Source organism: Anopheles ziemanni, chromosome 3, assembly GCF_943734765.1.
Source record: "Anopheles ziemanni chromosome 3, idAnoZiCoDA_A2_x.2, whole genome shotgun sequence".
Classification (NCBI taxonomy): Eukaryota; Metazoa; Arthropoda; class Insecta; order Diptera; family Culicidae; genus Anopheles; species Anopheles ziemanni.
In genome coordinates, this window is record NC_080706.1 from 30,939,658 (window position 1) to 30,963,438 (window position 23,781).

A 23,781-nucleotide genomic window follows, 5' to 3' on the forward strand; every position below is an offset into this window, starting at 1 on the left:
TTTTATCTTCCTACGGATGCGTTTTCCACTCCCCCGGGTTTGCGTTTGCATTTTATCTCGAACGCACCGCGTTCGGTTTATCCCACTCCTTGCGAGGGCAGGTTTGTTTGTTTGCGCATTTATTGTATTCCTTTTCTTCGGACGACTTTTCATAAGTGCCTCGACCGGTAGCTAGAAATCGGACAAGACAGAGAAAGACGAAAATTGCCCATCGACAGAAGTGATGAGCAACGACAACGAATGTCTAACAGCGAAGAGAAGGAGAAATAAGGAACAAACCCACACACATACACAGATTTGATGATGGGGCTGCTGCCACCTTATGGGAAAGAAAATGGGTGGATGGAGGGCTATGGGACAGTGCTGGCCACCCCCCGCGTCCACCTTGGTGAGCCTAGAATGATCGAATGCCGCACGCCGTGGCCATCATCGACACCAGCACTCACTGCGCATTGTGGGATTGAAGTGAGCATTAGACAAAAAATCAAACATAAATCAGAAAGTTGAAAATTTTAAAATTTTCCCATAAGAACTACAAGGGTTCAAAATTCTGTAAAATATCACAACCCTATATGGGTTCATATCTAGTAGACAAATTTTCACGATGTGTGTTTTATAAATCGCATGTCAAATCTTGTCCGTATCCGACCTACTAGAAATTTATATTGAACTTACTGGAAAACCTCATTTGTTGAAAGTAAAAATCTAAAACAAATCCCTATACGTCCAATTTTGCTTGCCTACATTATAAAACTATGTAGAAAAGTCAAGAGAAATAATTAATTTTACATCACCTCGTAAAGACTAAAACATTGCAATTTCCCCGGTTGATTTATCTAACGATCTGACTTCATTGGAGAAATGTGTGCCGGCTTCTGGTATTGAGTTTCTTGTAGTGGTTTTATTGGTCGTAATTGTTTCGTGTGTTAAAAAACACCAAGGAATTTAATTCGAATAAAGTACGGCAAATATTTGATTCAATTTGCCTATACATTATTACCAAATTAAAAATATATTCAATGAGTCTTTTTATAATGCCAGCTAAAATTTCAATATCCTAAAATGAACATACCGAGAATAAAGACAAATAGTAAAGCAGTCATACTTTCATATCCAATCCTAATATACTAATATCTAAATGCAAATTGTAAGTTTTTGCTGGACTGAACAACGCAGTTTTGTTCTTTTTGCCCAAATTTGTTGGATAAAATTCCTCCACTGTGCGGTGATGGATGGCGATCCTCCATGCGCGCGACAACGATCGCCGGACGCTGACGCACCTGCAAAAGCCCACGGAGATGAGCCGTTGTTGTGTTTGATTGCCGCGTTGATCAGTGCTTCTTTCGTCTCATCGCGTTCTCTTCGCTGTCTCCGAGAGACCGAGTTGTTCCTTCCTCGGGCTCCACCGAACCCTGAGTGGCGGTGAGAATCGTGGAGCCCGCGAAGGGTGAAGCTTTTCTTAGCCACGATCGACGGGCTGCGAAGATCTGCGCGCACACTGGAACTCATCTCGCTGGGGCCGCTGGGGTTGCGATCATGATTTTGCAGGTGGGTTCCACCGTGTAGACCGCCGCCATAAGGCGCCCGACGAGCTTTCCCCGTGCGGACCCCGATCCGATCGCGTCATTCTGGTCCGGTCCGTCATCGCGAGCGGTCGTTATCAGCGCAAAAGCAAAAGCGGGTCTCGAAGCGTACGAAAGCGTGTCGTGTTGGTTTTAAAGTGCATTTCCAAGTGACTAACTAAAGCCGGAGAAAGAATTGCAATTTTCATCGTATTTAAGAGCGTCGGCAGGACGTAAACGACACAAAAGAACGCTCGGAATTCCGCGATCTTCCAAACATTTCGGCTGCTTCGGTTCCGATAAGATCCGTGGCGCGGGTTTTCCCCCCCTTTTGGTTCTGCTTTGTTTTCGAAATACGCCGCAGTTTCTTTTGCTGCGCGTTGGTCGTTCTGCTTTTCCACCAAAACCGTGTTCGCTGGACGGTGTAGTAACGGATTGTAACAAGTGACAGTTAGCAGTTCCTGTGCTCGTCTGGAGGCGGTGTGTCGACACACCCGGTAGCGGCAGCATCGTCAGTAGCGGCAGCAGAAGCAAAGCCAAGATGTGCAGCAATCGATTTTCGTAAGTACCGTCCACCCTACAAACCCGGTTGCCCAGCATCCGCCTGCCGGTTTTGGTGCTTCCGATTCCGTTTCCTTCAACACTCTTGTGCTTGCCCTTTCGCCTTTTCGACAGCGTCTGGAATTTGGGATTTTTTTTCGGGAGCCTGTTTTCGCTCGGTACAGTTCTGGTTGAATCTTCTTCCAAATGTACACACACACACACACACACACACACACGCATGGGGGTCTTGCTGTTCGTTCGTCGGGACTTTCCGTCTCCTTGTTGCGATCGGTACTGCGCAAAAGTCGAACACCACCACCCCTTGGCCAAAGGGATCGAAGGTATCGGCGGCAGGGTTGCAAAACGGCGAACGGAGATGATTCATGGCTCCCGAGCTCCCAGGCCCAGTCACGGTGCAATCCCACGGGCGGGCCAACATTTTATGCTGCCGCGCGGTTCCCGGAGGCTCCGATCGGGCGGGCGGACGGGCCGTGCATATTCGCTTATTTTCTCCCCAGCACTGTTTTACTTTTTCGCATGGCACCCTCCGGGATGATGCAGCAAACCAACAATTACTCATACACACGCAAACCCACACGACGTCCCGGGCCTGGAACGTCGCCGTTGTTCCGCGCGCGCCACGCGAAGAAGCCGGAAAGGTCGGTTCGAGAATTCGAGAATTTAATATTCGCAGCCGGACACACGCCGGCAAAAAGGCCAAGAAAAAAGGGCCGGCACGGGGAAGGGAATGGAGGTGAACAAAAATACACACATCCACCAGAGAACCATAAATATTCGCAAACGGTCAGTCGGGCGGCCGGTGCAAGATGCAACATCGCAGATCGGTTGCAAGCAGACTGTGGTCCGGTCTTGGTCCAACAATCCAGCATTAGATCAGGGGTTGGCATACTTTTGCCTGGAAGGAAGTAGAATCTATGCATATTAATTTCTGTGGAAAAGTCATTGCATCGTTTTTGGGGAGGACTTTTCCGAACCCTGAGGCATACAACAATCTGTTCAATTTTCCATTTCTTATTCCAAATATAATCTGGATTTCATTTGAAGTTTCGAGTGTGGTTGTTGTGAAGCAGTTCATCTAGAAGTTGCACGAAATGACTTCAACTTTAATACTTTGAATTTGAAAGCATTAATGAATAAACAGAAGGAATGAAATGTTTAGGTCTACAACAGTTACATATATTTTTATTTCAGTACGACTCAAATTATATTTTGCTAGAAAATTTGCAACTTTGCAATTGACGAGTTAGGAAGATCTGGTATCATTGCTTACTGACTGAGAAATAATAGATGAAACTAGTGCAGCAGTGTTTTGCAAATGTGTAGAAACAAATATGAAACCATTATTTGTACACAAAACTGTAAATTTATTATGAATTTGTAAATTGACTAAAGACTGGTCATGTAGATCATGTACAATTCCGATATTAAATACCTTCTCTTCTACGAAATCAATTAACTGCACCTCCAGCAATTGAAGTGGTCAAACTCGATGCGGCGGAGATTGCCGACCCCTGTGTTAGAACGTTAGGCAAACGGATACGCGAGGACACGGTCGGGTGGGAACGCTAACGACTGCAAGCGGAGCACGTGTAGCACCGAGACTCCAATTTTCCACCGGTCCAGCGGTCCAGCGATCGTCGGGCATCCATCGACCCATCGTTCTCATCTTCGTCATCGGCCTGTGCCGGTCGTGTTGATGTTGGCTTTTCCAAGAAAAAAAGCCCCCATCTTCACGTAAGCGCACACGCACCGGCGGAGCGATGATGCGCCCATTGCAACGGTGCACCCCGGTGCGTATTTGTGATTCTTGCACATTCTTGCGCTGAGGGCGACAACATGCTGACCGGTCCAACGGTACCGGTGCGCTGCGAGGGGCGCAGGGCGCAGGGGAGGCACGCGAACGGCGATTACTGGTTATGACCCATCGCAGAGGATGGAGGCTGTTATGGACACACACATTCCGGTTTCATCCACCCGGGGACGAACTGGTTGACAACTTGAACCCGATCCCCGATGACGAACGAAGGTTCGCGCTCGGGGATCGGAATGGAAAAGTGAATTTTTGAATCGCACCAACCTGCACCCGAGCGGCCAGGTTTACCAACCTGACCAACGGGCTACCCACGCCTTCCCCTTCCACGTCGTTGGGTGGCGGTTTTCCCATCGAGTTGGGGCGCGTGTGGGTAATGGAGATTTGATAATTTTCCCTCCCCTTAGACCTCACCGAGTCAACCCCATGCGCTTGGGCACGCGTGGGGAGGGGGGACGGTTTGATTCATGAGCATCCCGGTGGCGCTTCGCATTCCCCCGGAAGCAGCAGTCATAGAAGCAGATGCTCGCAAGAACGCACCGTTGAGTGTATTTTTATTGGAGTGGAATCGCGCCGGGCGTCTTCGGTGCGTAAAACTGGAGCGTAATAGAATGGGAGATAATAGGAAAGATGGCCAGTAAAATTCCCACCCCGCTCCGCCCCGAACCGGCCTTTTCTCCACCCCCGACAGCAGAAGAAGGCGTCGTTGATCTGACGGTGGCACACGAACCGTCGAGGGTCACGGTTTTCGTTATGCCGTCAAGGTCCAGCAGAAGACCGTTCTTGGGGCTAGAGCGTCGGAGCGTTTGCGTGGACTGCGGAAGTGCGGAGCCCCCACACAGAACAAACGATGTGAATGTGGCTGCATCTTCAAGTCAGCCAAGCTTCACTTCTTCGGCGGAGGGTGGAGGGTTTGTTCCCGTAACTTCCGCGTGCGGTCCGGCTGACGGAGGGTCTAATGGGTTGAAAATATAGCTGGTGGAATTTAATTGTATGCGATGCAAACGGTTCTGGGTTTCCAGCACGCGACTCCACTAAACAAACTACTGCTTAAGGTCATCACCAGACCAACGAAAGATGGACAAAATCTCTTGGGAGTTCATTTCTTGCATGGTTTTGTGCAGATCGAAAACATTTGTTTGCTTTTTGAAGATTGCACTTCATAAACAGTTCATTAACACCTCATCAATCTAGTTTAGTAAATCCGAAAAGACTCTTAGGCCTTAGCAAATCAGGCCCTCTTTATTGCTTTTCTGATTCTATTTACAGAAGCATGAAGGAAATTTTATGCAACAGAGTGTTAAAATTACCTTTTGCGGAGTGTTGTAAAGTTGTTTCTTTAGTTGAAACGAGGAAGAAAGGTTTTAACAGTTTAAATGAAACATATACAATGCATTAAATAAGCATCAACAGAAAGAGTCAATTTTACGCCCTTGTGTTTCCCATCGGAATTGCATCGAAGCCGAATGCCTCAAATAATCAAAAGCACTTTGCGCCGAAAGAAATCGAAACGAAATCAGCCACATTTTTCCGCCAAACGGAAGTTTACGTTAATTGCAAGTTAGTTGTTGATTTAATTTTTGCCGAAAAGTGAAACGTGTGGGGTGCCGCAATTTTACGCCTTTCTTTTCACTTCTGGCCAGTGTGTGCATGTGTGTGTGTGTCTGTCTGGAAAATTCAATTAATCGATATTTTATCCTTTGCTTTCACCGTTTGTCACGACGTTTTCATATTCCGTTGGCTAATGTTTTAATTTACGTTGAGTAACATTTGTCTTCTCTATTTTTTTGTGCTTTTCTTGTTTGTTGGTTGTTTGGAAAAAGATGATAGAACATCGTAGGAAAAGCTTCACAAACGATGAAACCTACAGCACAATGTAACCGTGAGTCGGTTTCCCAAAGATGTCAGATCATCTCGGGTATGTTGGTGCACCGACCCACCGACGTCTTATTAAACCGACGATGAGAAAGGTGGATGCGATGGCACTTGATTTATACGCGTTTATCTACACCAACGTGGCGTGCGTGCCGCGGGTTCGTCTCTTGGGCGCTCGTTAAGCTCGCGCACTTAAAAGATGATTTGCGCCCGTAAAACAAACGCGCGCCGCCCGCCGCCCGCGGGTTGGGGTGGGGGTCGGCGAGCGGAAATGCCACTCGGAAGCGACGGCCAGGAAGGTTCGTAGCGTGTCGTGTGCCGTTGGGGGCCCTTTTTCCCAGGCCCTTCACGTCGGATGTGGAACCGCGTACCGATCCGATCTTTCCGTCTGCCCGTTTGCTGTCCGATCGGTATCGTCGCGATGATCCTCGGCGATAAGGGCGATACTCACCGGTGATCCGGCCTGTTCGCCCACCGTGCCGACCTCGGGAACCGGAGCAAACGATGCCCCGCGGGGGAATCGCGTGGAGGCAAATCTGTCTGGCCCGTTCGCGCCCAATTATGGATTGGCGGATCGGATCGCTCGGAGTTGGTTGGTGCGGGTTTTTTGTTTGTGTTTCAGCTCATCACACGCTACGCCACGGGTTGCGCCACAACGCGTCCCAATTTGTGAACATTTGCACCATTTTTCCTTGGCCTAACCTTTTTCCTGGTGGTTGGCGATGGCACAGGAGCAGCAGTGGTTGGTGGTTTGTGGTCAGTAGCTGCAATTTATTTTGCGCCCAATCGGTCCCTCATCGTCATCGTTCGCGTCGAAATTGACCGCGCGAAAAACTAACAGCATGGTGGCCTGTCTTATGTTGGCTGGCAGAGAAATGGGAGTAAACATCTCAAACATCCCATCTCCGGGGTGCTGGTTTTTGGTTCGTCTTGTCGTTTTGTGTTTTGTTTTTGCTCTTGTTTCGTTGTTTTTTTTCTGTTTTGCTAATGTTGGCCACCGGGAATGCAGTTTGCCACCTTGACCGATTGAGGGAATCATTATTTTTGACACAGAATTTCACCAATCCCCAAAACATTAATCATTTCGTAGGAGACTTTCGGGACGCCGGAAAATATACCTACTCCCCGATGATAATGAAACGCAGCATGATCTCGTTTTTTAGGGAGGCATTGTTTTTTTGTTGTCTCCGTTTTTCTTCCGATTGGTTCCTCTTCTTGTTGTCCCACTTGGGGCTGCTGGGTACGGGCGAAAGAACTCATTAAATGGCCCGCGTCCCAGCTCGTTAATAACGTACGGTAATCACGTTTATTACGCGTCGTAGGCGTCCACAAATCAATGTTTGTGACTCGTTTTTTTTTCCCCCCGTCTTTAAGTTGCCCCGCGGGAATGTCGATGGGAACGGGTTAGCATGACGGAAACCCATTAGCGCACCTGTTCATTCCATTGCGCTTGGGTTCATCCTAATTTCATTGCCTAATTACGAGCTCCCGCTCCGCTCCCCCACAGGTTTTACCTCTTCTCCTCCCCGAGTATGGGGATTTTTCCACGCCACGAAACAAAGTCCTCGCGGTTCGGAACGTTCTCGACGCACCATAAACGTCCTCCCCAATGGCGACCGAACGGAATGAAAGATTTTTATGTTAAAAACGGCAGCACCACCACCATTATCTTCCGTTGGTTTTCCCTGCCCTTCCCTCGGTTTGGCAAAGACGCCAATCTTGCCGGGCGAATCTGAAGTGCGGCAAACCGGGCGCATTCTCGGTGCCGCAAAAAGGCCTCCGAGAGAAGAACGATCAAACGTTCGTGCTGTAACGGATTCGGTCGCACGGATGGGACGCGCTCGACGATAAGAACGAAATCTTAACGGCAAACGGCAACAGATACATCAAAACGGGTCTTGGGCCACACCGTGACGAACACTCCCAGTTTCGTTTACGAGCGTTTTCCCGGGCTGTCGGCGGGGTACGGTGGGTACAATTTTTTTACGATCCCCGATTCATTAACGCAACTTATTGGCTATTATTTTCTAACCTAAATTCCCTTCCTATAGCCGGATGGGCTGGGTGATAGTTTTTCTTTTTTATCTGCTTCGTTCGCTTCCTTTTCTTCTATTTATAGCGAGCAAATAGCGCGTTCCTTCTGGCGATGACTTCATTCACCAATCATCCGATTTTAATTTAGTGGACAAAGAGTAAAATGAGTCATTAAAATCGGTCTCCTCCTCTTTCAAAAGGGACGGTACCTCATCCTGGGGAAGGCACAATCTCCTCACTCTCTCACGACCCAATCCTTCCGTGACTGGCGCTTCGTTAAGGGAAATATGCTGCCGGGAAGCATAAAACCTACTTCGAACCATCTGATTCGTCATCGCCAGCGGCTTCACCGGTTAGGAAAGGCAACTTGATGCAACTCGACTTGATCGTCGCTTGATCGACTAAGCTCATCCTCAATGGGCATTAGATGCTCAGAATTTTGATGTGCGTCTCTTAAAAAAAAACTTTTCATTGCAACGAAATTTCGGTAGCCTCAGCCTGGCGGGCCTTAAATCAGGGCACGGGATAGCGTTTTAACGTACCATTCCGCACTATCGGACCACTGCCATCTGTCATTAAATCTGTCAGCTCCTGCACGCCCATTCGAGTGTGTCCCATTATTGGGGCTGCAACTTCGAGGTGTTTTGTTTGACGACAGGAAAGAAAATCACCGCCGCGACAAACAACCTGCTGATCTAAATTCCAAGAAGGACGGATTGGAAAATAAAATCACTAACTAAAGCTAATGAGAAGCACCACCAGGCTAGCAGCTTCCAAACTCCCAAAAAAAAAAAACAGCACCAACCCCGAGGGCCTTTGGGAAGATGCGATCGTCGGCCCGTTTTTGTGGTTTTCAATTTTGCCTGTTTGGAAAGTTGCCGGGCGGGAAATCGGTGCCGATGGGATGGGTTTGGGACCGGCCGTGGCTGCGCCGATTGATTGGTTTTTCTTTCTCCGAATCGGAAACAAAGCGCGGCGCAAGCGAAACCGGTGTCCGCCGGAGGAACCTTAAGCGCATAAGCCACGGCAAAAGTGGATTTTCGCAAAACAAATCGAAAAGCAGCACCGCCAAAACCGCAGCAGCAAAAGTGAGTGGAGAAATGATTTATTTAACGGAAGAAATTTCCACCCCTTTCCCGTATTTTCGGAGAAGGAAATCCTCGCCTGCCCTCCAGCGCGCTGGCGGTTGGATTATTTTTCAAATGGTTTGCAGAACAAACCGAACCGCACCAAAGAAAGCCACCCCTTCCTGCCTACCTCTTCCAATTATGCCGGCTGTTAATTGGCCTAATGAATGAGAGTGGAAGATTAGTGTTTGGGAGCTTCTTTGGTTGGGGAAGGGTTTCTTTTTTTTTTACTGTTGTGCTTTGTTCCTGCCGGAATAAAAGAGGAAAGCCAGCCTTGGCAGAATCGCCCCGATGTCGTATGACACACTTTTTACGATCGCGTTGGGCAAGAAAATTCAGTTGTATATATGGATATATGGATGCTAATTGAGAGTGATCGATGCCATGTTTATGTTCACATGGTTTTCTTTTTTCTTTTTTTCTTTTTGTTGTACCCTTCATCAATTTTTATAGCGCTCATTAATGGCTTTCTTCCTGTTTCTAGCCCAGTTTTTGTGACTTGGGAAATTGTCACCTGTGGGACATTAATTCGGCATGCTTCATATGTATATGGCGTATAATTTAGCAATAAAACATGCTCAAAGTTTTGCCGATTGCGATTGTTGTATTAGTTTTTTTATTATGTTTTTCTCACATTGTAAATGTTGTACATAGGAAACCAGAATAATTCTGTCTGTTGGATAAATTAGAAAAGTATTAGAAAAAATTTAAAACAAGATTTTCACGAGCAAAAGAGATCAAAATAAGACGGTTTTTGTTCACCATTAAATAGCATTGGTGTTAGTAAAAAAGAATTAAAACAAATATAACAGAATACCATACTGAAAATTGCAATCAACTGAAAGTTTCACAATAAAATACTTCAAAATATGACTTTAAAGTATTAAAACGATTCTATGTTGAGTACACTCTGTAATTCATTAAGCAATTTGTATGGTAACCCAAATAAAAATATTCCAGCTTCGAGAAAATTCAGTTGGCATGTACAAATTTGCCGACTCCTGGTCTGGGGCCCAAACAACCGTGATAAGGAAAAACAACAAGCCATTCTTGAGTTCAAAGACACCCTCAATTGAATAGCACCGAAGAGGAGCACCAGAACAATCCAAGGGCAAGATAAATGACTCACGGGAGCAACATAAAAACAATTATTTCGAATTACAACTGAACAATAATAGAGCACATGTCGCGCTTCACCGCCAACAATGTGTCATGGCTTCCCAATTTCTTGCCGTTCTCCTGCTGGCCAAGTACCGGTTCTGGCAACCCGCAAAACACCCGATCTGCACCTCCAAGGAGGTACTCCAAGCTAATGGATCTCCGCAGAAAAAGCAGAACTATAAATGAAGTTGATGAAAAGGGGCATTGGCATACCACGGCGAGTTATCTGGCATTCCGAATTTCGTTGGCCCCGAACCCCGCGGGGCCGCGTGAGTCGGAGGAAAAGGTCAATAGAACTATTGTGAAGAGCTCTCCCCACCTTCCCCGGTCCGAACCATGATTTGGTGGCGCGATTAACGAGCATCCGAGTTGGCTCGTGAAGCGAATCGCTAAAAGAACGCGCCATCGCGGATCTCCTGTTCTTGGTGGCGCACCGCACCGAGATTGTTTCTCGTTTGCAAACCCCCCCCCCAAAACAAAGCCAAAAAGAAAAAAACCTCCACTCACAATTTCTTCCACGGTCCGGAACGCCGAACAACAGGCCCTGGACGCGGGGCTCCCTGATTTCGGACCAGAAGCCAAGGTGCAGAAACCTCTGTAAATCCATGCGCATAAACATCACATCCCTCACACCCCATGGGGATAGGGGGTTGGTAGGGGTGGGTGGGAAGGCAGGAGGTGGAACATAAAAGTAGAATTCGCTTTTCGCTTTCGCGCAGGTGCCATTTCGAGAGGGAGCTCGGGGCCGTTACGAACGAGAACCGCTGGGAGAACCGAGCGTATCGGGATAATTGCCAGAAATCCGCGAAATCCATCGCCTCCTGACGGACGGTACGGAGCGTTACAAAAGAGGAGCATAAAAACACTCTTCCCCAAGACTCGTGTGTGTGTGCCTCATAGTGATAAAATGAACCGAAACGGTGCTTTAAAATGAAGCACCATCGAAAGGCGTCGGGCCGATGGCGTGCTGCTCGGTGGTCCTAATCTTACAACCCGTATTGTAAATAGCAACCGACCAAAGGTTTCCACCAGGTTTATGAGTCCCCCTAACTTCTTCTGATGAGGTTTCAGGTCGTTCAGGCTATTTTTATTTGCTAAGGTCGACGATTGACCATCTTCGATGTTCGCGCACCGATTCCAAGTAAGGGAAAATTAATATCGTGCCCGTTATAGAAGCTGCCCTAGCATCCCCTGGATGCTGGGAAAAATAAACTGACCTGGGAAAAACTAACTGCAATGATTGCGCGACCGATTTAAGGCCGAGCCGCAACCCGATATGGAGCCGAACGGGAAGGGTTTCTCATTCCCAGCAGATCATACGTCATACCGCACCGTTTTCGACACGACGTTCTCCATGTCGGGGAAGCCTGGAGGGCTTGGGCTGCAATTGCTGAGTTCCCGAATGTAAAAACTTCCCATCCGTATCGAATCCGATCACCGACACACAGCATTGCTCCGGGTGCATCGTTTTTCTTTCCGGGCTCCGAAACCGAACCACCGGGCACCCTTTTCCCCCCCGGCCCCGGTTCGAACCCAAGAATGGTCACCGGAATCCGGGCCCGGCGATTGAGGCCGCACGAGGCAGGCGGCGAAGCAAACACACGATGGGCCGATGGGAAAAAAAAAGCAGACGAGCCACCATTTAGCCGCCTTTTTCGATACGGCCAATCGTCGGGGGTTCCGTTGCGAAAAGCGATCTCGTCTCGCGATCGATTCGCGCCCTGTCCGTATAATGCGCCCATTTTTCCGAACGCCGACCGTATCGATGCTCGAGGTGCTAATGTCCTGCTGTGACAAGGGAGCGGGAGGGGAGGGACGTAAGCCGCCGCGACTAGCGTGAACCTCTCCCAACGCTATCAATAATACATGCCGGATTATACGCCGCTACAGTCCGCGGGGCGAGTTCTGGTTCTGGTTCTTCTGTGAGTCGTTGACGCGCGTCGCCATTACGGGGTGGGCTGATTTAATGGCTCTTTGGATGGGGAAGGAGCTGGAAGGGGGAGGGGGAGGTAAAACGAGCCTTATCGTGTGCAGCGTGCGCGGCTAATATAAGATATGTTAACGGTAAACCCGCCCGATGGTGAGACGAAAGCGACACGTTGTCGTCCGTCCGGCGGAAAACGCCTCCCATCCTCGACCGTCGTCGTCCGGAACAATCTGTCAGTCTCCGCTTTCGGAGCGTGATCCTTCCCAACCGCGCCACAAATGACCATTTTGCAACAACGGGGTTTCGCAAAGCTCATTCCTATTTTTCCATTTTCATTCCCTTCGACGGCTCGGTAAATTTATTCATACTCCCTTTATTATTTTTTTCCATTTTCGCTCTCCGTTTCGCTTTTCGTTCGCACAGCGTGCTGCTGCTCCTTATCACCTCCGGCGCGCTGCTGGTGGCGGAGGCGGCGGCGTCGGGTAAGACGCACGAGACCACCGCCGTCGGTGCCGGCGAAAAACGGTCGCAGCCCGGTCGGGGCCCCGGGGCAGAGGTGCACCAGGCGGACGTGTCGGTCAGCGAGCCGGTGGCGGTGCGGCTCGGAAAGGCCGCCAAAAGTGGCTCGTCGCCGATCACCTACATCAAGACGCTGCCGTCGGACGGCGCGTCGGGAGAGGACCGTGGCCACGGACATCCGGCGAATCGGCTGGCGAACCATCGCGCCAAACCCAGGAACGGAAACCGTTTCGCACCGAAATCGCTGGACGTTGCAGCGCCGAAAGACTTGAGCAACGCGGAGCTTTTCGGGTGAGTAGCGGGGATGGAATATGGGTGACGTTCGAGTGAAGTTTTGACAAGTAAATTAATTAATCTTTCCTCTATTGCCTTTATTGCTTTGCCGTTTTTGATCAGAAATTTGTGCACGAAGTTTTTTAAATAATAACAAACAACATTATCACACGAATCGATTTTGGAAAGTAATTTTGTCTTCTGTTTCTTCGGTTTAATTCGTTTCCTACTTTCTTAACCTTTATGAGCTTATGTTTTGTAGTAGATTTTTTATTTTTATGATTAACAAATTTTGATAAGTTTGTGTTGTTTTTTTAATTCAGATCAAAACTAATGTTCCAAATCGAAGGTTTACTTTATTTCATGTTACATAACATAACGCTTTTCAAGCAATTTATGTGAATGTAGAATTCTTGAAGAAGGATAAAGGAAGCATTATGTAACTAGCTAGGTTATTCAATCTACATCCTGGCTTCGATTATAAGTAATTCTAAGCAAATATTTATAATATTAATTTTAGAATTGGACAAACGGTGCAAAACATTTCCTCTAAAGACAAATTACAAGTTCATTATATTTTTTTTTTAACTTTAAATACTTCTAAACTGGAAAATAAGTTCATTTGAAATTCATCTAATTCATCTTTTGGCTAATACGTTTATCTTTTTTTATCTTCATACTTTACCTTACTGTTGTAAAATCAAATCAAACGAAGAGTGAGACATAAACGCAAATTGCTGTAAATAGATAACAATTTAGTTTTACATGTTTTTTATGCAAAAATTAACAACTTGAGAGCTTGATAATCTGTTTTACTTTATTTCGGTTGTGGAACTTCGTAGAGAATCTATGAGATTTATATTTTTTATTTAATCCACCTCAAACATTAGTTTGCTGGCAATGTGTGTTCTAACATAGCTCGGAATAGATTTACAGTTCTTTTCACTCGAGTCTACTCCATCACCTAACGATTGTATCGTTGAAAAATAGCGGATTTCACTTTAAAAAAAAACTCATTCCCTCAGTCATTTTTTCCCGCTCCACTCGTAACCGCCAAAATATGCATATTTATAATGGCCAGATCTAGATATTATCATTTAAAACGTTTCACTTTGAGGGCACTTCCCACTTCCGCGTGATAGCGGTACAATACCTGCAAACAGTAACACAGCTAGAAACGCGATTTCCCCTATCACAACCCAGTGATCAGCGGGAAGTTGCGAAATTATATCATCGCCTCGAAATAGCTGCCCTATCGAGTTAATTTCCGATCCATTAAAAACGACCCGGCCGACCCGCCGTGCCATTACAGTCGAATTTAACGCGAGAGAGCCGTACGTAATTACACGAGATCGTACCCATTTTCGTGTTATTAAAGTGAGGTGGTTTTTTTTGCAACCGTTTTACTATGGAAATCAATCGTATTTTTAGGGTTGCTTTTGTACGGTACCTATCACGTTTGACATGTGCGAAAATGTGTTGCCCACTCGTTTAGCAGTTACGGTTGGTGGAGGACCTGTGGTGTTGGAGACAGTAATGATTTGCATGCAGGGTTCGGTAAATCTGCCAACCGAACATAGGAATTTTTCTTATATGCGTCACTTCTTCTGAAGTCAGTCCATACCTTTTTGATCATGTTTTCCAATTAAGTTTTAATTTAGGACATGAAATCACGGACTGGATATGAATTGATTGGACGGAATTGGTTGCCAACCCCTGGACAGCAAATAAGTGTTTTTTTCCTAGTGTTGTTGAACTACGTAAAATCTGTGTAATATCAATTTGTTGAAAAGCAGGACCAAAAAACCGCTGGGATAGGTTAGTGGAGAACAAATCACATCATACCCCTATTTTCATACCTGTAAATTCCGCAACCTCATGCCTATTATGAACATGTTTCACGGTGGTATCTTTCAGAAGCTGCGTAGCGAGATCGTCGCTCGAGGCGATCTTCTTCGAATGTTCATTTCTTTTTCGTTCCTCGATTTGGTTTATCTTCGACAACCCTGTCCGATGGCAAAGAGGCCTTAAATATTGATTTTTCGCTTGAGAATCGGTACTTCGGCACGTCAAGTGCGTCATGTTGAGTGTCTTCTCCCGCCTGGTTGATGATCGAAATCGTGACATGTTAGTTGGCCCCGTTTTTCTCAACAGCATACGTGTGTGTGTTTTCTCTTCCGCAGGAAATTGGGTCTCGGTAAGGTCCGGCCGGCGACCAACCACCACAAGAAGCGCCTGGCGGAGGAGTCCCGGCACTATGGACGCCCAGATGACTCGCACATGTACGTCATCAAGCTGCCCCCGAACCCGTACTATTACACCCACAACGTGGCCCCGCAGAACAGCATCTCCAGTGTCGGCAAGCAGGTACGAAGGGTGACGGGAAGAGGGCGACTTTCGACTTATAACATTCCTTCCGTCTTTCTCAACCCGGTGACAGGTTCCGGTGGGCTTCAAGTCGAATGGTAAGCCGGCCCGTATCTACCACTGGAACATTCCGGTGCTGAAGAAGATGCTCGGGGCGAAGCAGAGCCGTCACCCGAACTCCCGCCGCCACGACGACATCGACGAGCTGATCGACATCAAGGAGATCCCGACCTGGACCAAGCCGTGGGAGGGTGCGCCGCGCGAGAAGTCACTGCTGAAGGCGAGCACCGGGCTGGCGGGTGAAGCGGATCGGGCCGGCAAACGGAAGCTCCCGACGTACTACGCGCCGGCCAAGAAGCAGACCGGCGGTGGCAAGTCGAAGAAGCACGCCGGCAGCAAGTACAACACGAGCGGAAGCAACGGAAAGCCGCAGAGCTTCTACATCCTCGGCGACAAGGACAGTCGAACGAAGATCGTGGGTCACTCGGCCGATGTATAGACTGCGGAACTAGAGCCCACGGTCAAGCATCCATCAGTAGGATTACAATTAGTCATGGCATTGGCCCACGTCGGGGCCACAACGGGAATGGCTTCTTTAATCTTTCCTTTTTCGAGAAAAGAAAACTAGCCTCTGGGGAAATTATATTTCATCACCTGACGACCTTCGGGACCGGCGTATCGCTGCTTCCCTCTAACTTCCCAATGGACTGCTCTGGGATGCCCTGGAAAAAGGGAAATGAGATTTTAAACTTTCGTGTAACACTCTATGTCTACAGAACTGAGTAGTCGATTTTAACCAACTTCTTTTGGTCAATACTACAGAATGAAAGAAAACACAATCCCATATTTAACTTATCTATAAAATCGACACAGCAATGGAATTGCATAATCTTGCTGTAAGTGTACTTACTTTAGTTTAAGGCAACAATGCTTCTAAATTGATGAGACTTTGCGGTTTTGAACATCACACTGGCATTAAGAGCATCTTGAAGAATGCAGATAATTATATAACAATACAAAAGTACTTCACTGCATACGGAATTTTCAAACAGAATGGATGGATTTTCGCTTTCTTTTGATGAGATGAACATAGTTTTCAATCCATAATTAATAAATTAAGCTTCTGCAATGCAGCTTCCAATTAATTCATTCAACTGAATAGTACTCATATCAAAACTGGCAAGAGATATGGTACGGTTTTGCGTAAAGTTGTAGTTTATGGTTAGTTTTAAGTCAGCGCTTGTAAATAAAAGTATTCTTACTCCACAATTATTTTTGTGTCATGGTTATTTATGCAGTTATGGATTTTATTCATCCGAAAATGAGGTCTATTTTTAATAACCTAAATGGTAAAGATAAAAGTGGCACAAGGAAACGAAATCGAAATTAGTAATTCTTTTAGATTTACAATATTTGCGAAATTTTATTGAGGTCAGAATTTCAATCCGAAACTTCAGCATATTTTATTTTCATTGTTATGTTTTGAAAAACATTCTAAAACCAGATTTGTTAACGGATCCACTGAAAACAAATGATTCCATTCTGCAACGGAAATATTGTCTCTTGTCTGCAAATAAAAAACATTTTTCATTTACTAAAATAACAAGTATGAATGAATTGAAATAATAGTAAATTTGTTATCAACTTTAAATTCTTTACTTTTATTGGCTTGCACGAACCGGTCGAACCGGAATCGACAGAGGTCATCGAAACGGTTCAAACCCGTATCGTTCAAGCGCCCTCTAGCGGTTGCTAGGCATCCCACCGGTTTGATTTTGAAATTCGACAACGAAAAGAAGAAAGTCTTTGGTCCTTTAATTTCATAATGAACATGGAGAACAACGCTTATAAAACTGAATCTCGTAGGTAAATTGACAGAAAAGTGAGTTTAAAAGCATTAGTTCTGTAATATCGCTTGGGAATCAATACTAGTAGGTTATTAATGTATTTTTTGGTGACGTAAAAACTGCTCCCTTCTTTTCTCATTATTCATTTTCTTTATTCTTCAAGCCATAGCATTTTGTTTCCTTTTTCAAGTTCTTTATCTTTATTTGTCATTGCACTAAGTACAAGTAGTAAAAAACTAACATTCAAAGTATTACACTATTCACAGACCACGCGTTCTTCGCCGCTAAACATAAACCCAACTACCCACGAGCTGGATTCTTCGTTACGAATGCTCCGGCTCGTACAAAAGTGTTTAAATTGTCTCCCGCACTCGTCGCCATGATTGCCATAACACTACATCTATCCCGATTTTTTGACTGATTTTTGGCGTAATGCTTTGTTGTTTGTAACAGAACGGAATAATAAAAAAAAAATACTTTCAAATAATCTCGTCACTTCCATTTATACAATAAGGCTCTTCCCCTTCTTCAACCGGGGCCAGGACCGCCCGTGTCGGCTGCGTACTTGTGATGGATACGTGGCACAGGGCGCCCGAGGTCGTTCGTTAGTTGCCGGACGACGGTTGGTTGGACTTCAGCATAGGAACTTTTTGCTGGGCACCATCTTCCAACTTCTCAAACACCCAACCGCCCTGTCCGTCGAACTGTAGGATGTGCGTGTGGAATTTCCTGAAAGATCAATGCACAGACAGATTTGTAACGGCGTTTTAATTCCTTCAATAGTATTCGTAATGCGTACCACAACGTCGGTCGATGGGTGATTGTTAAAAGCGTAATGTCCATAGATTTGGCCGTCTCGTAGATGCAGCTTTCCACGTCGATTGAAACAGCGCTGGTGCATTCGTCCAGCAATGCATATTTAGGTCTGCAAGGAAGGTACAACAATCGAAATTAAATCGTTCCCCACTCGGAGTATTTTCGGCTCAAGTGATCATTACCTATGATAAAATAATCGCGCAATAGCCATGCGCTGTTTTTCGCCTCCGGAAAGCGTATCCTTCCAGTCACGAATCTCATCGAAACTGTCCCTGTAAGCAGAGTAAGAAGGAAATGAAGAGATCAAACAAGCCGGGATAATAGACTTGAAGCTTACCTATCAACGATATGTTCGAGTGACACCATTCGCATGATATCGCGCAGCTGGCCCTCGGTGATTTGCTTCGCCTCCATATCTTTGCGCGTGTCCGGGTAGATCACCTGGTCTAACAGCGTACCGCAGGACATGTACGGCCGTTGGGGAATGTAGAACATGCTCGCTTTGCCGTCGGACGAGCGCGGGATGCGCAGCGTGCCGGCGTAGATGGGCCACAGGCCGCTGAGGATACGGAACAGGCTCGACTTGCCGCACCCGTTCGGGCCGGTAATGAGCAGATGCATGCCAGGCTCGATCGTGAGACTGATGCTCGGCACGACGATGTCACAGTTGGGCGTCACCACCGGCACGTTCTCCAGCGAGATGCTACTGTCTTTGGGGTCAACCGCGTACACGATGCAACCTTTCGCGACCGGCTGGCCGTCGCGGAACTCCAGGATGCCGTCCAGGTTACGCTCCTCGGTGTAGAGGGTCGTCTTACGGTAGACACCTCGGTTCACCTCCTCGAACACCTCGAACATTCCGGCCACGCGGCTCGTGTAGCCGGCCAGTGCCACGATCTCCTTGTACGACGACATGAGACGCTCGATGGCGTCGGCGCCGCTCAGCAGCAGGTTGCGGGCGGTCGTGAAGTACTGCGTCCGCTCGCTGACGCCCGTCTCGTCCGACTTGATCAGGTTGCTCTGTTCGGGGCTGACCGGTTGACCGCCGGCACCGACCGTTAGGATTGGCAGCGACACCATCACCATGCCGGTGCCCGACCAGACGTACTTCATGAAGAACTGCTCGAGCATGATGAACCACAGCTTCTGCGTGAAAATGTTGTTCATCTGACCGACCAACCGCGAGTAGGCCTCCTGCAGCTGCGCGTGTTCCACCTGCAAAACAACATACGATTAGCGGACGATGCTTTTCCGACCCGACACCCGAGTGACACACCTTATGGCCGCCGTAGAACGCGATCTCCTCCGCGTTGGTGATGATCTTCGAGTGCACGTGGCGCAGGTAGCCGGTCCGGTTGGCCTCCTCCGCCACCAGCTGGCCGAACTTGGGCGACACTATCCGGAGGATGTGGGCGGTGGTACCGATGACGACGGTCGCCAGCGCCGGGCCCATCACGATGTTGGCCTTCATGCGGCGGGACGAGCGGGCCATTGCGATGCCGATTAGCAGCAAATCGAAGCAAGGCTTCGTCAGCGAGCTGTACAGATGCGCCACCGAGCTCGAGAACGTCGAAATGTCGTCCGTCAGCCGGTGGTCGGCGTTTTCGATGCGCCCATCCAGGTTTGACACTTTGTAGTAGGTTTCGTTCTTAAAGTACATGTCGTACGCATGCTTCACGAGGCGAGTTCTAAAACGAGAAAGAGAAGCAAGTGAGTGGAAACGATGAGGAAAAAGTAAGCATCATAAACACCCCCGTTGAATAATTAACACAAACTAATCGGTAAATCAGCTTTAGCAGGTGTTAACTACCGAATTTTCTTACGAAGTAGATAAAGCCCCACAAGCGATTTGAATAATTGCTTAATTATTTAATCATTCGTTTGTCATCCAATGAACTTACGATGTGTTGAATTAACATTACATTTGAATTGCATGTTCATTTTCAGATGCATGGATACATTTTAATTTTCGCGTCGATAGATTATCAGAATATGTAAACAAAATAAGATTCGTCGTTGATATTGTCTAAAGATAAATTCAGAAAACAATTTGCACAGTTTTACGCGCCAAACCTCTTGTTTGATTTTTGTCAATAGATTTTTGCACCATCCATAAAACAAAACCTGGTCATCTGATAAGGGGATGTCCTCTACGATCGCTTCGTAGCGAAGACCGGTTCGACCCAAGGACAGCATTGACCATCCGCCCCTGATCGAGACGCTACACTGGCCGTCATCAAAAATCCGTTCGAGGAGCTCAGCTGAGCTGGGTTCGCGATCGTTCAAGTTCGACTTTGCGGCGCCTAAAACGGGTTCCACTGTTTGACACTGTGTCAAATGTCGAAGATGCAAAAAACGGTGGTGCTTCTGTGCGGCATCCATTACGAACATCGGAGGCCGGCTTAAAGCAACCGCATCCCAAACACCCACAAATGGACGTTGGGTGGATTTTGACGGCTCCTAATCTTTACCTCCATACCGGGGGGAGGGATGCACTCAAGCAGCTATCGGTCAACTCAAAAGCATCGATTTCGAGTCGTTTATCAAATGCCGACTATATCTTCAGGATTACTTAATCACTTACAGCAGGAAGCGGAGTCGAAAAACTGGTTATGAGCATATAAGGAAAAAGTATTGGTGTTGTTTTGTTTTCTGCGCCTACTTCGTTTAAGAATATAACCCCACGAAACCAAGATGGACTAGATCTTCAAGATTTCGTCATGAAACTGCGAGCCTCTCTCGATAACCCTCCACGGTTTAGAGCGCGCCTTAGAAATGGCCTTCAACCGCGCTTGCGATCGCTCTCGGTTTCGCAAGGATGTCGAAGAATGTCGACAGCCTTCAAGAATATATGTTGTCGGCAGGCCAACGGCGAAAAAGGCCATATATGTTAGATTCTGAGGAAAGCCCCTTAACTAGTCGGTGCAGTTTCCAGTTTGTCGAAGGCTTGCGGCTCGTCCGTTCGATTTCGGTGGGAAGTACGAAACCTTGCTTGGAGTGTTTTTTTCCTGTTTCTCGGTCGATCAGTTCCCCTTCTGCAGCTTCTAAAACAAAACTAGCTTCATAAAAAAAAAGCCGTAGTACACGAACACAAACTCCTCTTTCGCCGCAGGTAACCCCAGAAACTTCTCGATGCAAAGAGGCGAACGCACGAAAAACTAACGGGGAAAAGCCGCAGCACGTTTGTTTTCTACCACGTCCGACCTTTTCCACCGGTAGTGCAACAAGCAGGCATTAGAAGGTGCATTGCAAACGGCAAGACGCGCTTTGCACCAAAGCAATTCGCAAAGCGTTACGCAAGCGTTTCCACGGGATCCACGATCTTGCGGTGCGCGAAGTTGCAAACCAGATTTGGTCGCCACAGCATTAACGGTCCTTCCGAAGATGGAATGCATAAGGCGTTCAATGGCTTCTTCTCACATTGGTACATGGTGTACGAATACTGCATGTGCATAACATTCTGGTATTACATCACCTCCGATCCTACTTAAACGTGCATGACTAAGATCAACCCGACGAATTGATATAAACATCGATAAATATTTCCTTTCTCTAATCAGAGATATTCATTTACTTGTTCACTGTTCGCGTGTCGGTGAAGCAGAATAAAACAACACAATCTGGATTCTCGCCTAATCGTGTGTTTTAGCGGCCCGATAAAAAGTCTAATTATACGCAACAATCCGTTGCCTGTTATCGATCCGATGAGAAAAACACTTTTAATCGCTGTGCCTTAAAGCACTCGACAAAAAAATCAACATGGTTGAGACCACCAGGGACCTCGTGATTTACGTAAGCAACGGCAATGGATTTATTGCTTTATCAAAGCGTGATACCTTAGACTTTGATGTGCCTATGTGGGACCGTTGGTTTAACACATTTTGTTGACCCCGTCTTAGCAGATACAGTTCCTTAGGTGGGCGAGGAAAAGAAAAGGAATTAGCTACTATCTGGAAGCTAATCATACACTGGTCAACCGCCATTACTACTTCGAAGCACTCAACGTCAATTGCTGGTTGCGTTCTGCAAGACGACATCCAGCCCAGGGTCACTTTCTCCTGGAATGCGTTACGGAAACCACTGTACGTGGTTTCTTTCTTGATGTTGAGAAAGATACTTCAAACTAGAAAATAAAAAGAAACCTCTCGCTAGCGAACTAATGGTTGGTCGTGGGATGCGGACTATTAAATTTGCCTTTCGCAGTGTTTGCATCCTACCCCTAGGGGGTGTCTGTAGGGGGATTGTTCATTGCTCATTACGCGGGAAGTAATTTACCGTGGCCTGCGGCTTACGTCAGTCTTCAGTGACTTGCCTTAGGTGACTCTATTTTTTTTTTTCTAATTTAACCACAACTTTCAATCTACTAGCTAATGAGTGTTTGTGTGTATGTGTGTGTGTGTATGCAAAGCAAAGGTTGAATAAAGATCAACGTGTGCAGAGAGCAGCGGAAATGGAACGTCTTCGGGATCACCGAACGACCTAAGGGAGCGTGCCTGGAAACCAGCATGGGGGAAGAGTCTTACCGGAATGCCAGGGCCAGTTTGTTCTCCAGGTAGCGGATCATCGAGTTGATGAAGGTGGCCGGGATGGCGATGCCGAACCACTTCAGCAGCATCAGCACAAAGTTCCGCACGTCCTTGCGCACGATGAACTTCACGATCGCGCCCTCCATCGAGGCGACGTAGATGCTGAGAAAGGTACGTGACACCAGGCAGAGCGTGTGCACGGCGAGCAGGCCGGACTCCTCGCACAGGAACCGGGGCACCATGATGCGGATCAGCTGCCGGAGCTGCAGCAGGAAGTCCAGGTTGAGGCCCGGCTGCGGCGGTCTGCGCCGGTTGCGCTTTTCGATGATGATCTGCTCCTTCTTCGCCTCCGGATCCTGCGGGGGTTGCTTGGTGAGGTTGTTGTTGTTCTCATTGCGACCCGGGGCGTTGCCTTGGGCCGGAGGGCCGGCCTTTGCGGCGCCGATCCGCTCCTTCACCACCGGGTAGGTGAGCCGCAGACAGTACAGCGCGACCGCGCCCGTTATCAAACCCTTCGACACGAACTCCCTCGAGTAGCCGAGACCCTCGAGCGTGTCGAACGATTTCTTCGCGAACTTTGAGATGATGGTGGGCATTTTGGGGCACCGCTGGGGCAAATACCACGGTAACGAGTGGACGACGGTGGCTTAACGGGACCAAATCCAAGGGTGGTTGGTTACCGAACCGATTACAATCGAGGGCTCTAGAGGTGAGCGCTCAGTTCAACCCATCATCTGGAAAATGGAAAGCAAATAATATTGTTTCGTTAGACATTGACGGATCACGAAATTACAATTGAAGTTATACTCCTGTGGATCGTGATCCTGGTCTCAGATGGATTAGATCTCTACCCTACAAAGATAAATGCAACAGTATGCAATCGTTTGCAATGCTTCACCAAAAAGACAAGAAATGAAAGTTTTATTGGTAAATTAGACTGCAGATCACAAAGGGTATACCTTGTTATGATTTTTAGTGATTTTTTGAGGTTATCACTTCATCGCTTCACAATACGTTAGAAAAACACCAACCCTTAGAGATTTTCCATAGTTGTCCGCGTGATTAGTTTTATACGAAATTCAGTTTTTGGTTTTGATCACAAAACAAAATTTAATTTATCGTTTGTTTTATTGCTCTGCTTGCAGATTATAATTGAGTTTTGATTAAGAAAAATCTATTTTGAAATATCATTTAGTATCTAGTGAGCAAGTAAAGTTTTCACCCAACACAGGGCGCATTCCAACAGCTGGCAATCGATGAATTGTTGTAATGAGACAAGTTGCCCTGTTCACTCAATCCAAAGGTTTCTGGGATTGGACATTTCACGCCCTTGGCCCGCTTTTCGACGACAGTACATCGTGCACAGAACTACC

General features: G+C 47.1%; 2 protein-coding genes across 2 annotated transcripts; one reads left to right on the top strand and one right to left on the bottom strand.

Moving 5' to 3' along the window:
* Positions 1-5,837: 5,837 nt before the first annotated feature.
* Positions 5,838-15,718, top strand: LOC131284529 (uncharacterized). The gene is made up of 4 exons (XM_058313387.1): positions 5,838-5,854; positions 12,484-12,870; positions 15,036-15,219; positions 15,293-15,718. Exons 1-4 carry the CDS (start codon positions 5,838-5,840, stop codon positions 15,716-15,718), a joined length of 1,014 nt encoding a protein of 337 aa, XP_058169370.1.
* Positions 15,719-17,671: 1,953 nt separating this feature from the next.
* On the bottom strand, positions 17,672-23,004 carry LOC131286830 (ATP-binding cassette sub-family D member 1). The gene is made up of 6 exons (XM_058315832.1): positions 22,406-23,004; positions 19,159-19,570; positions 18,220-19,097; positions 18,065-18,154; positions 17,866-17,991; positions 17,672-17,795 (listed from the first exon to the last, which is right to left on the bottom strand). The coding sequence occupies exons 1-6, from the start codon at positions 23,002-23,004 to the stop codon at positions 17,672-17,674; spliced, it is 2,229 nt and encodes a 742-aa protein (XP_058171815.1).
* Between the last annotated feature and the right edge of the window lie 777 nt (positions 23,005-23,781).

Bases quoted from the DNA above. Each gene is read 5' to 3' on its own strand.
- LOC131284529 (XM_058313387.1), top strand. The intron at 12,871-15,035 runs GTGAGTAGCGGG...TCTCTTCCGCAG, and splicing joins AGCAACGCGGAGCTTTTCGG to GAAATTGGGTCTCGGTAAGG. The intron at 15,220-15,292 runs GTACGAAGGGTG...ACCCGGTGACAG, and splicing joins TCTCCAGTGTCGGCAAGCAG to GTTCCGGTGGGCTTCAAGTC.
- LOC131286830 (XM_058315832.1), bottom strand. From the start codon at position 23,004: ATGCCCACCATCATCTCAAAGTTCGCGAAGAAATCGTTCGACACGCTC. The intron at 19,098-19,158 runs GTGTGTCACTCG...GTTGTTTTGCAG, and splicing joins CGTTCTACGGCGGCCATAAG to GTGGAACACGCGCAGCTGCA. The intron at 17,992-18,064 runs GTAATGATCACT...CCTTCCTTGCAG, and splicing joins GCGCGATTATTTTATCATAG to ACCTAAATATGCATTGCTGG.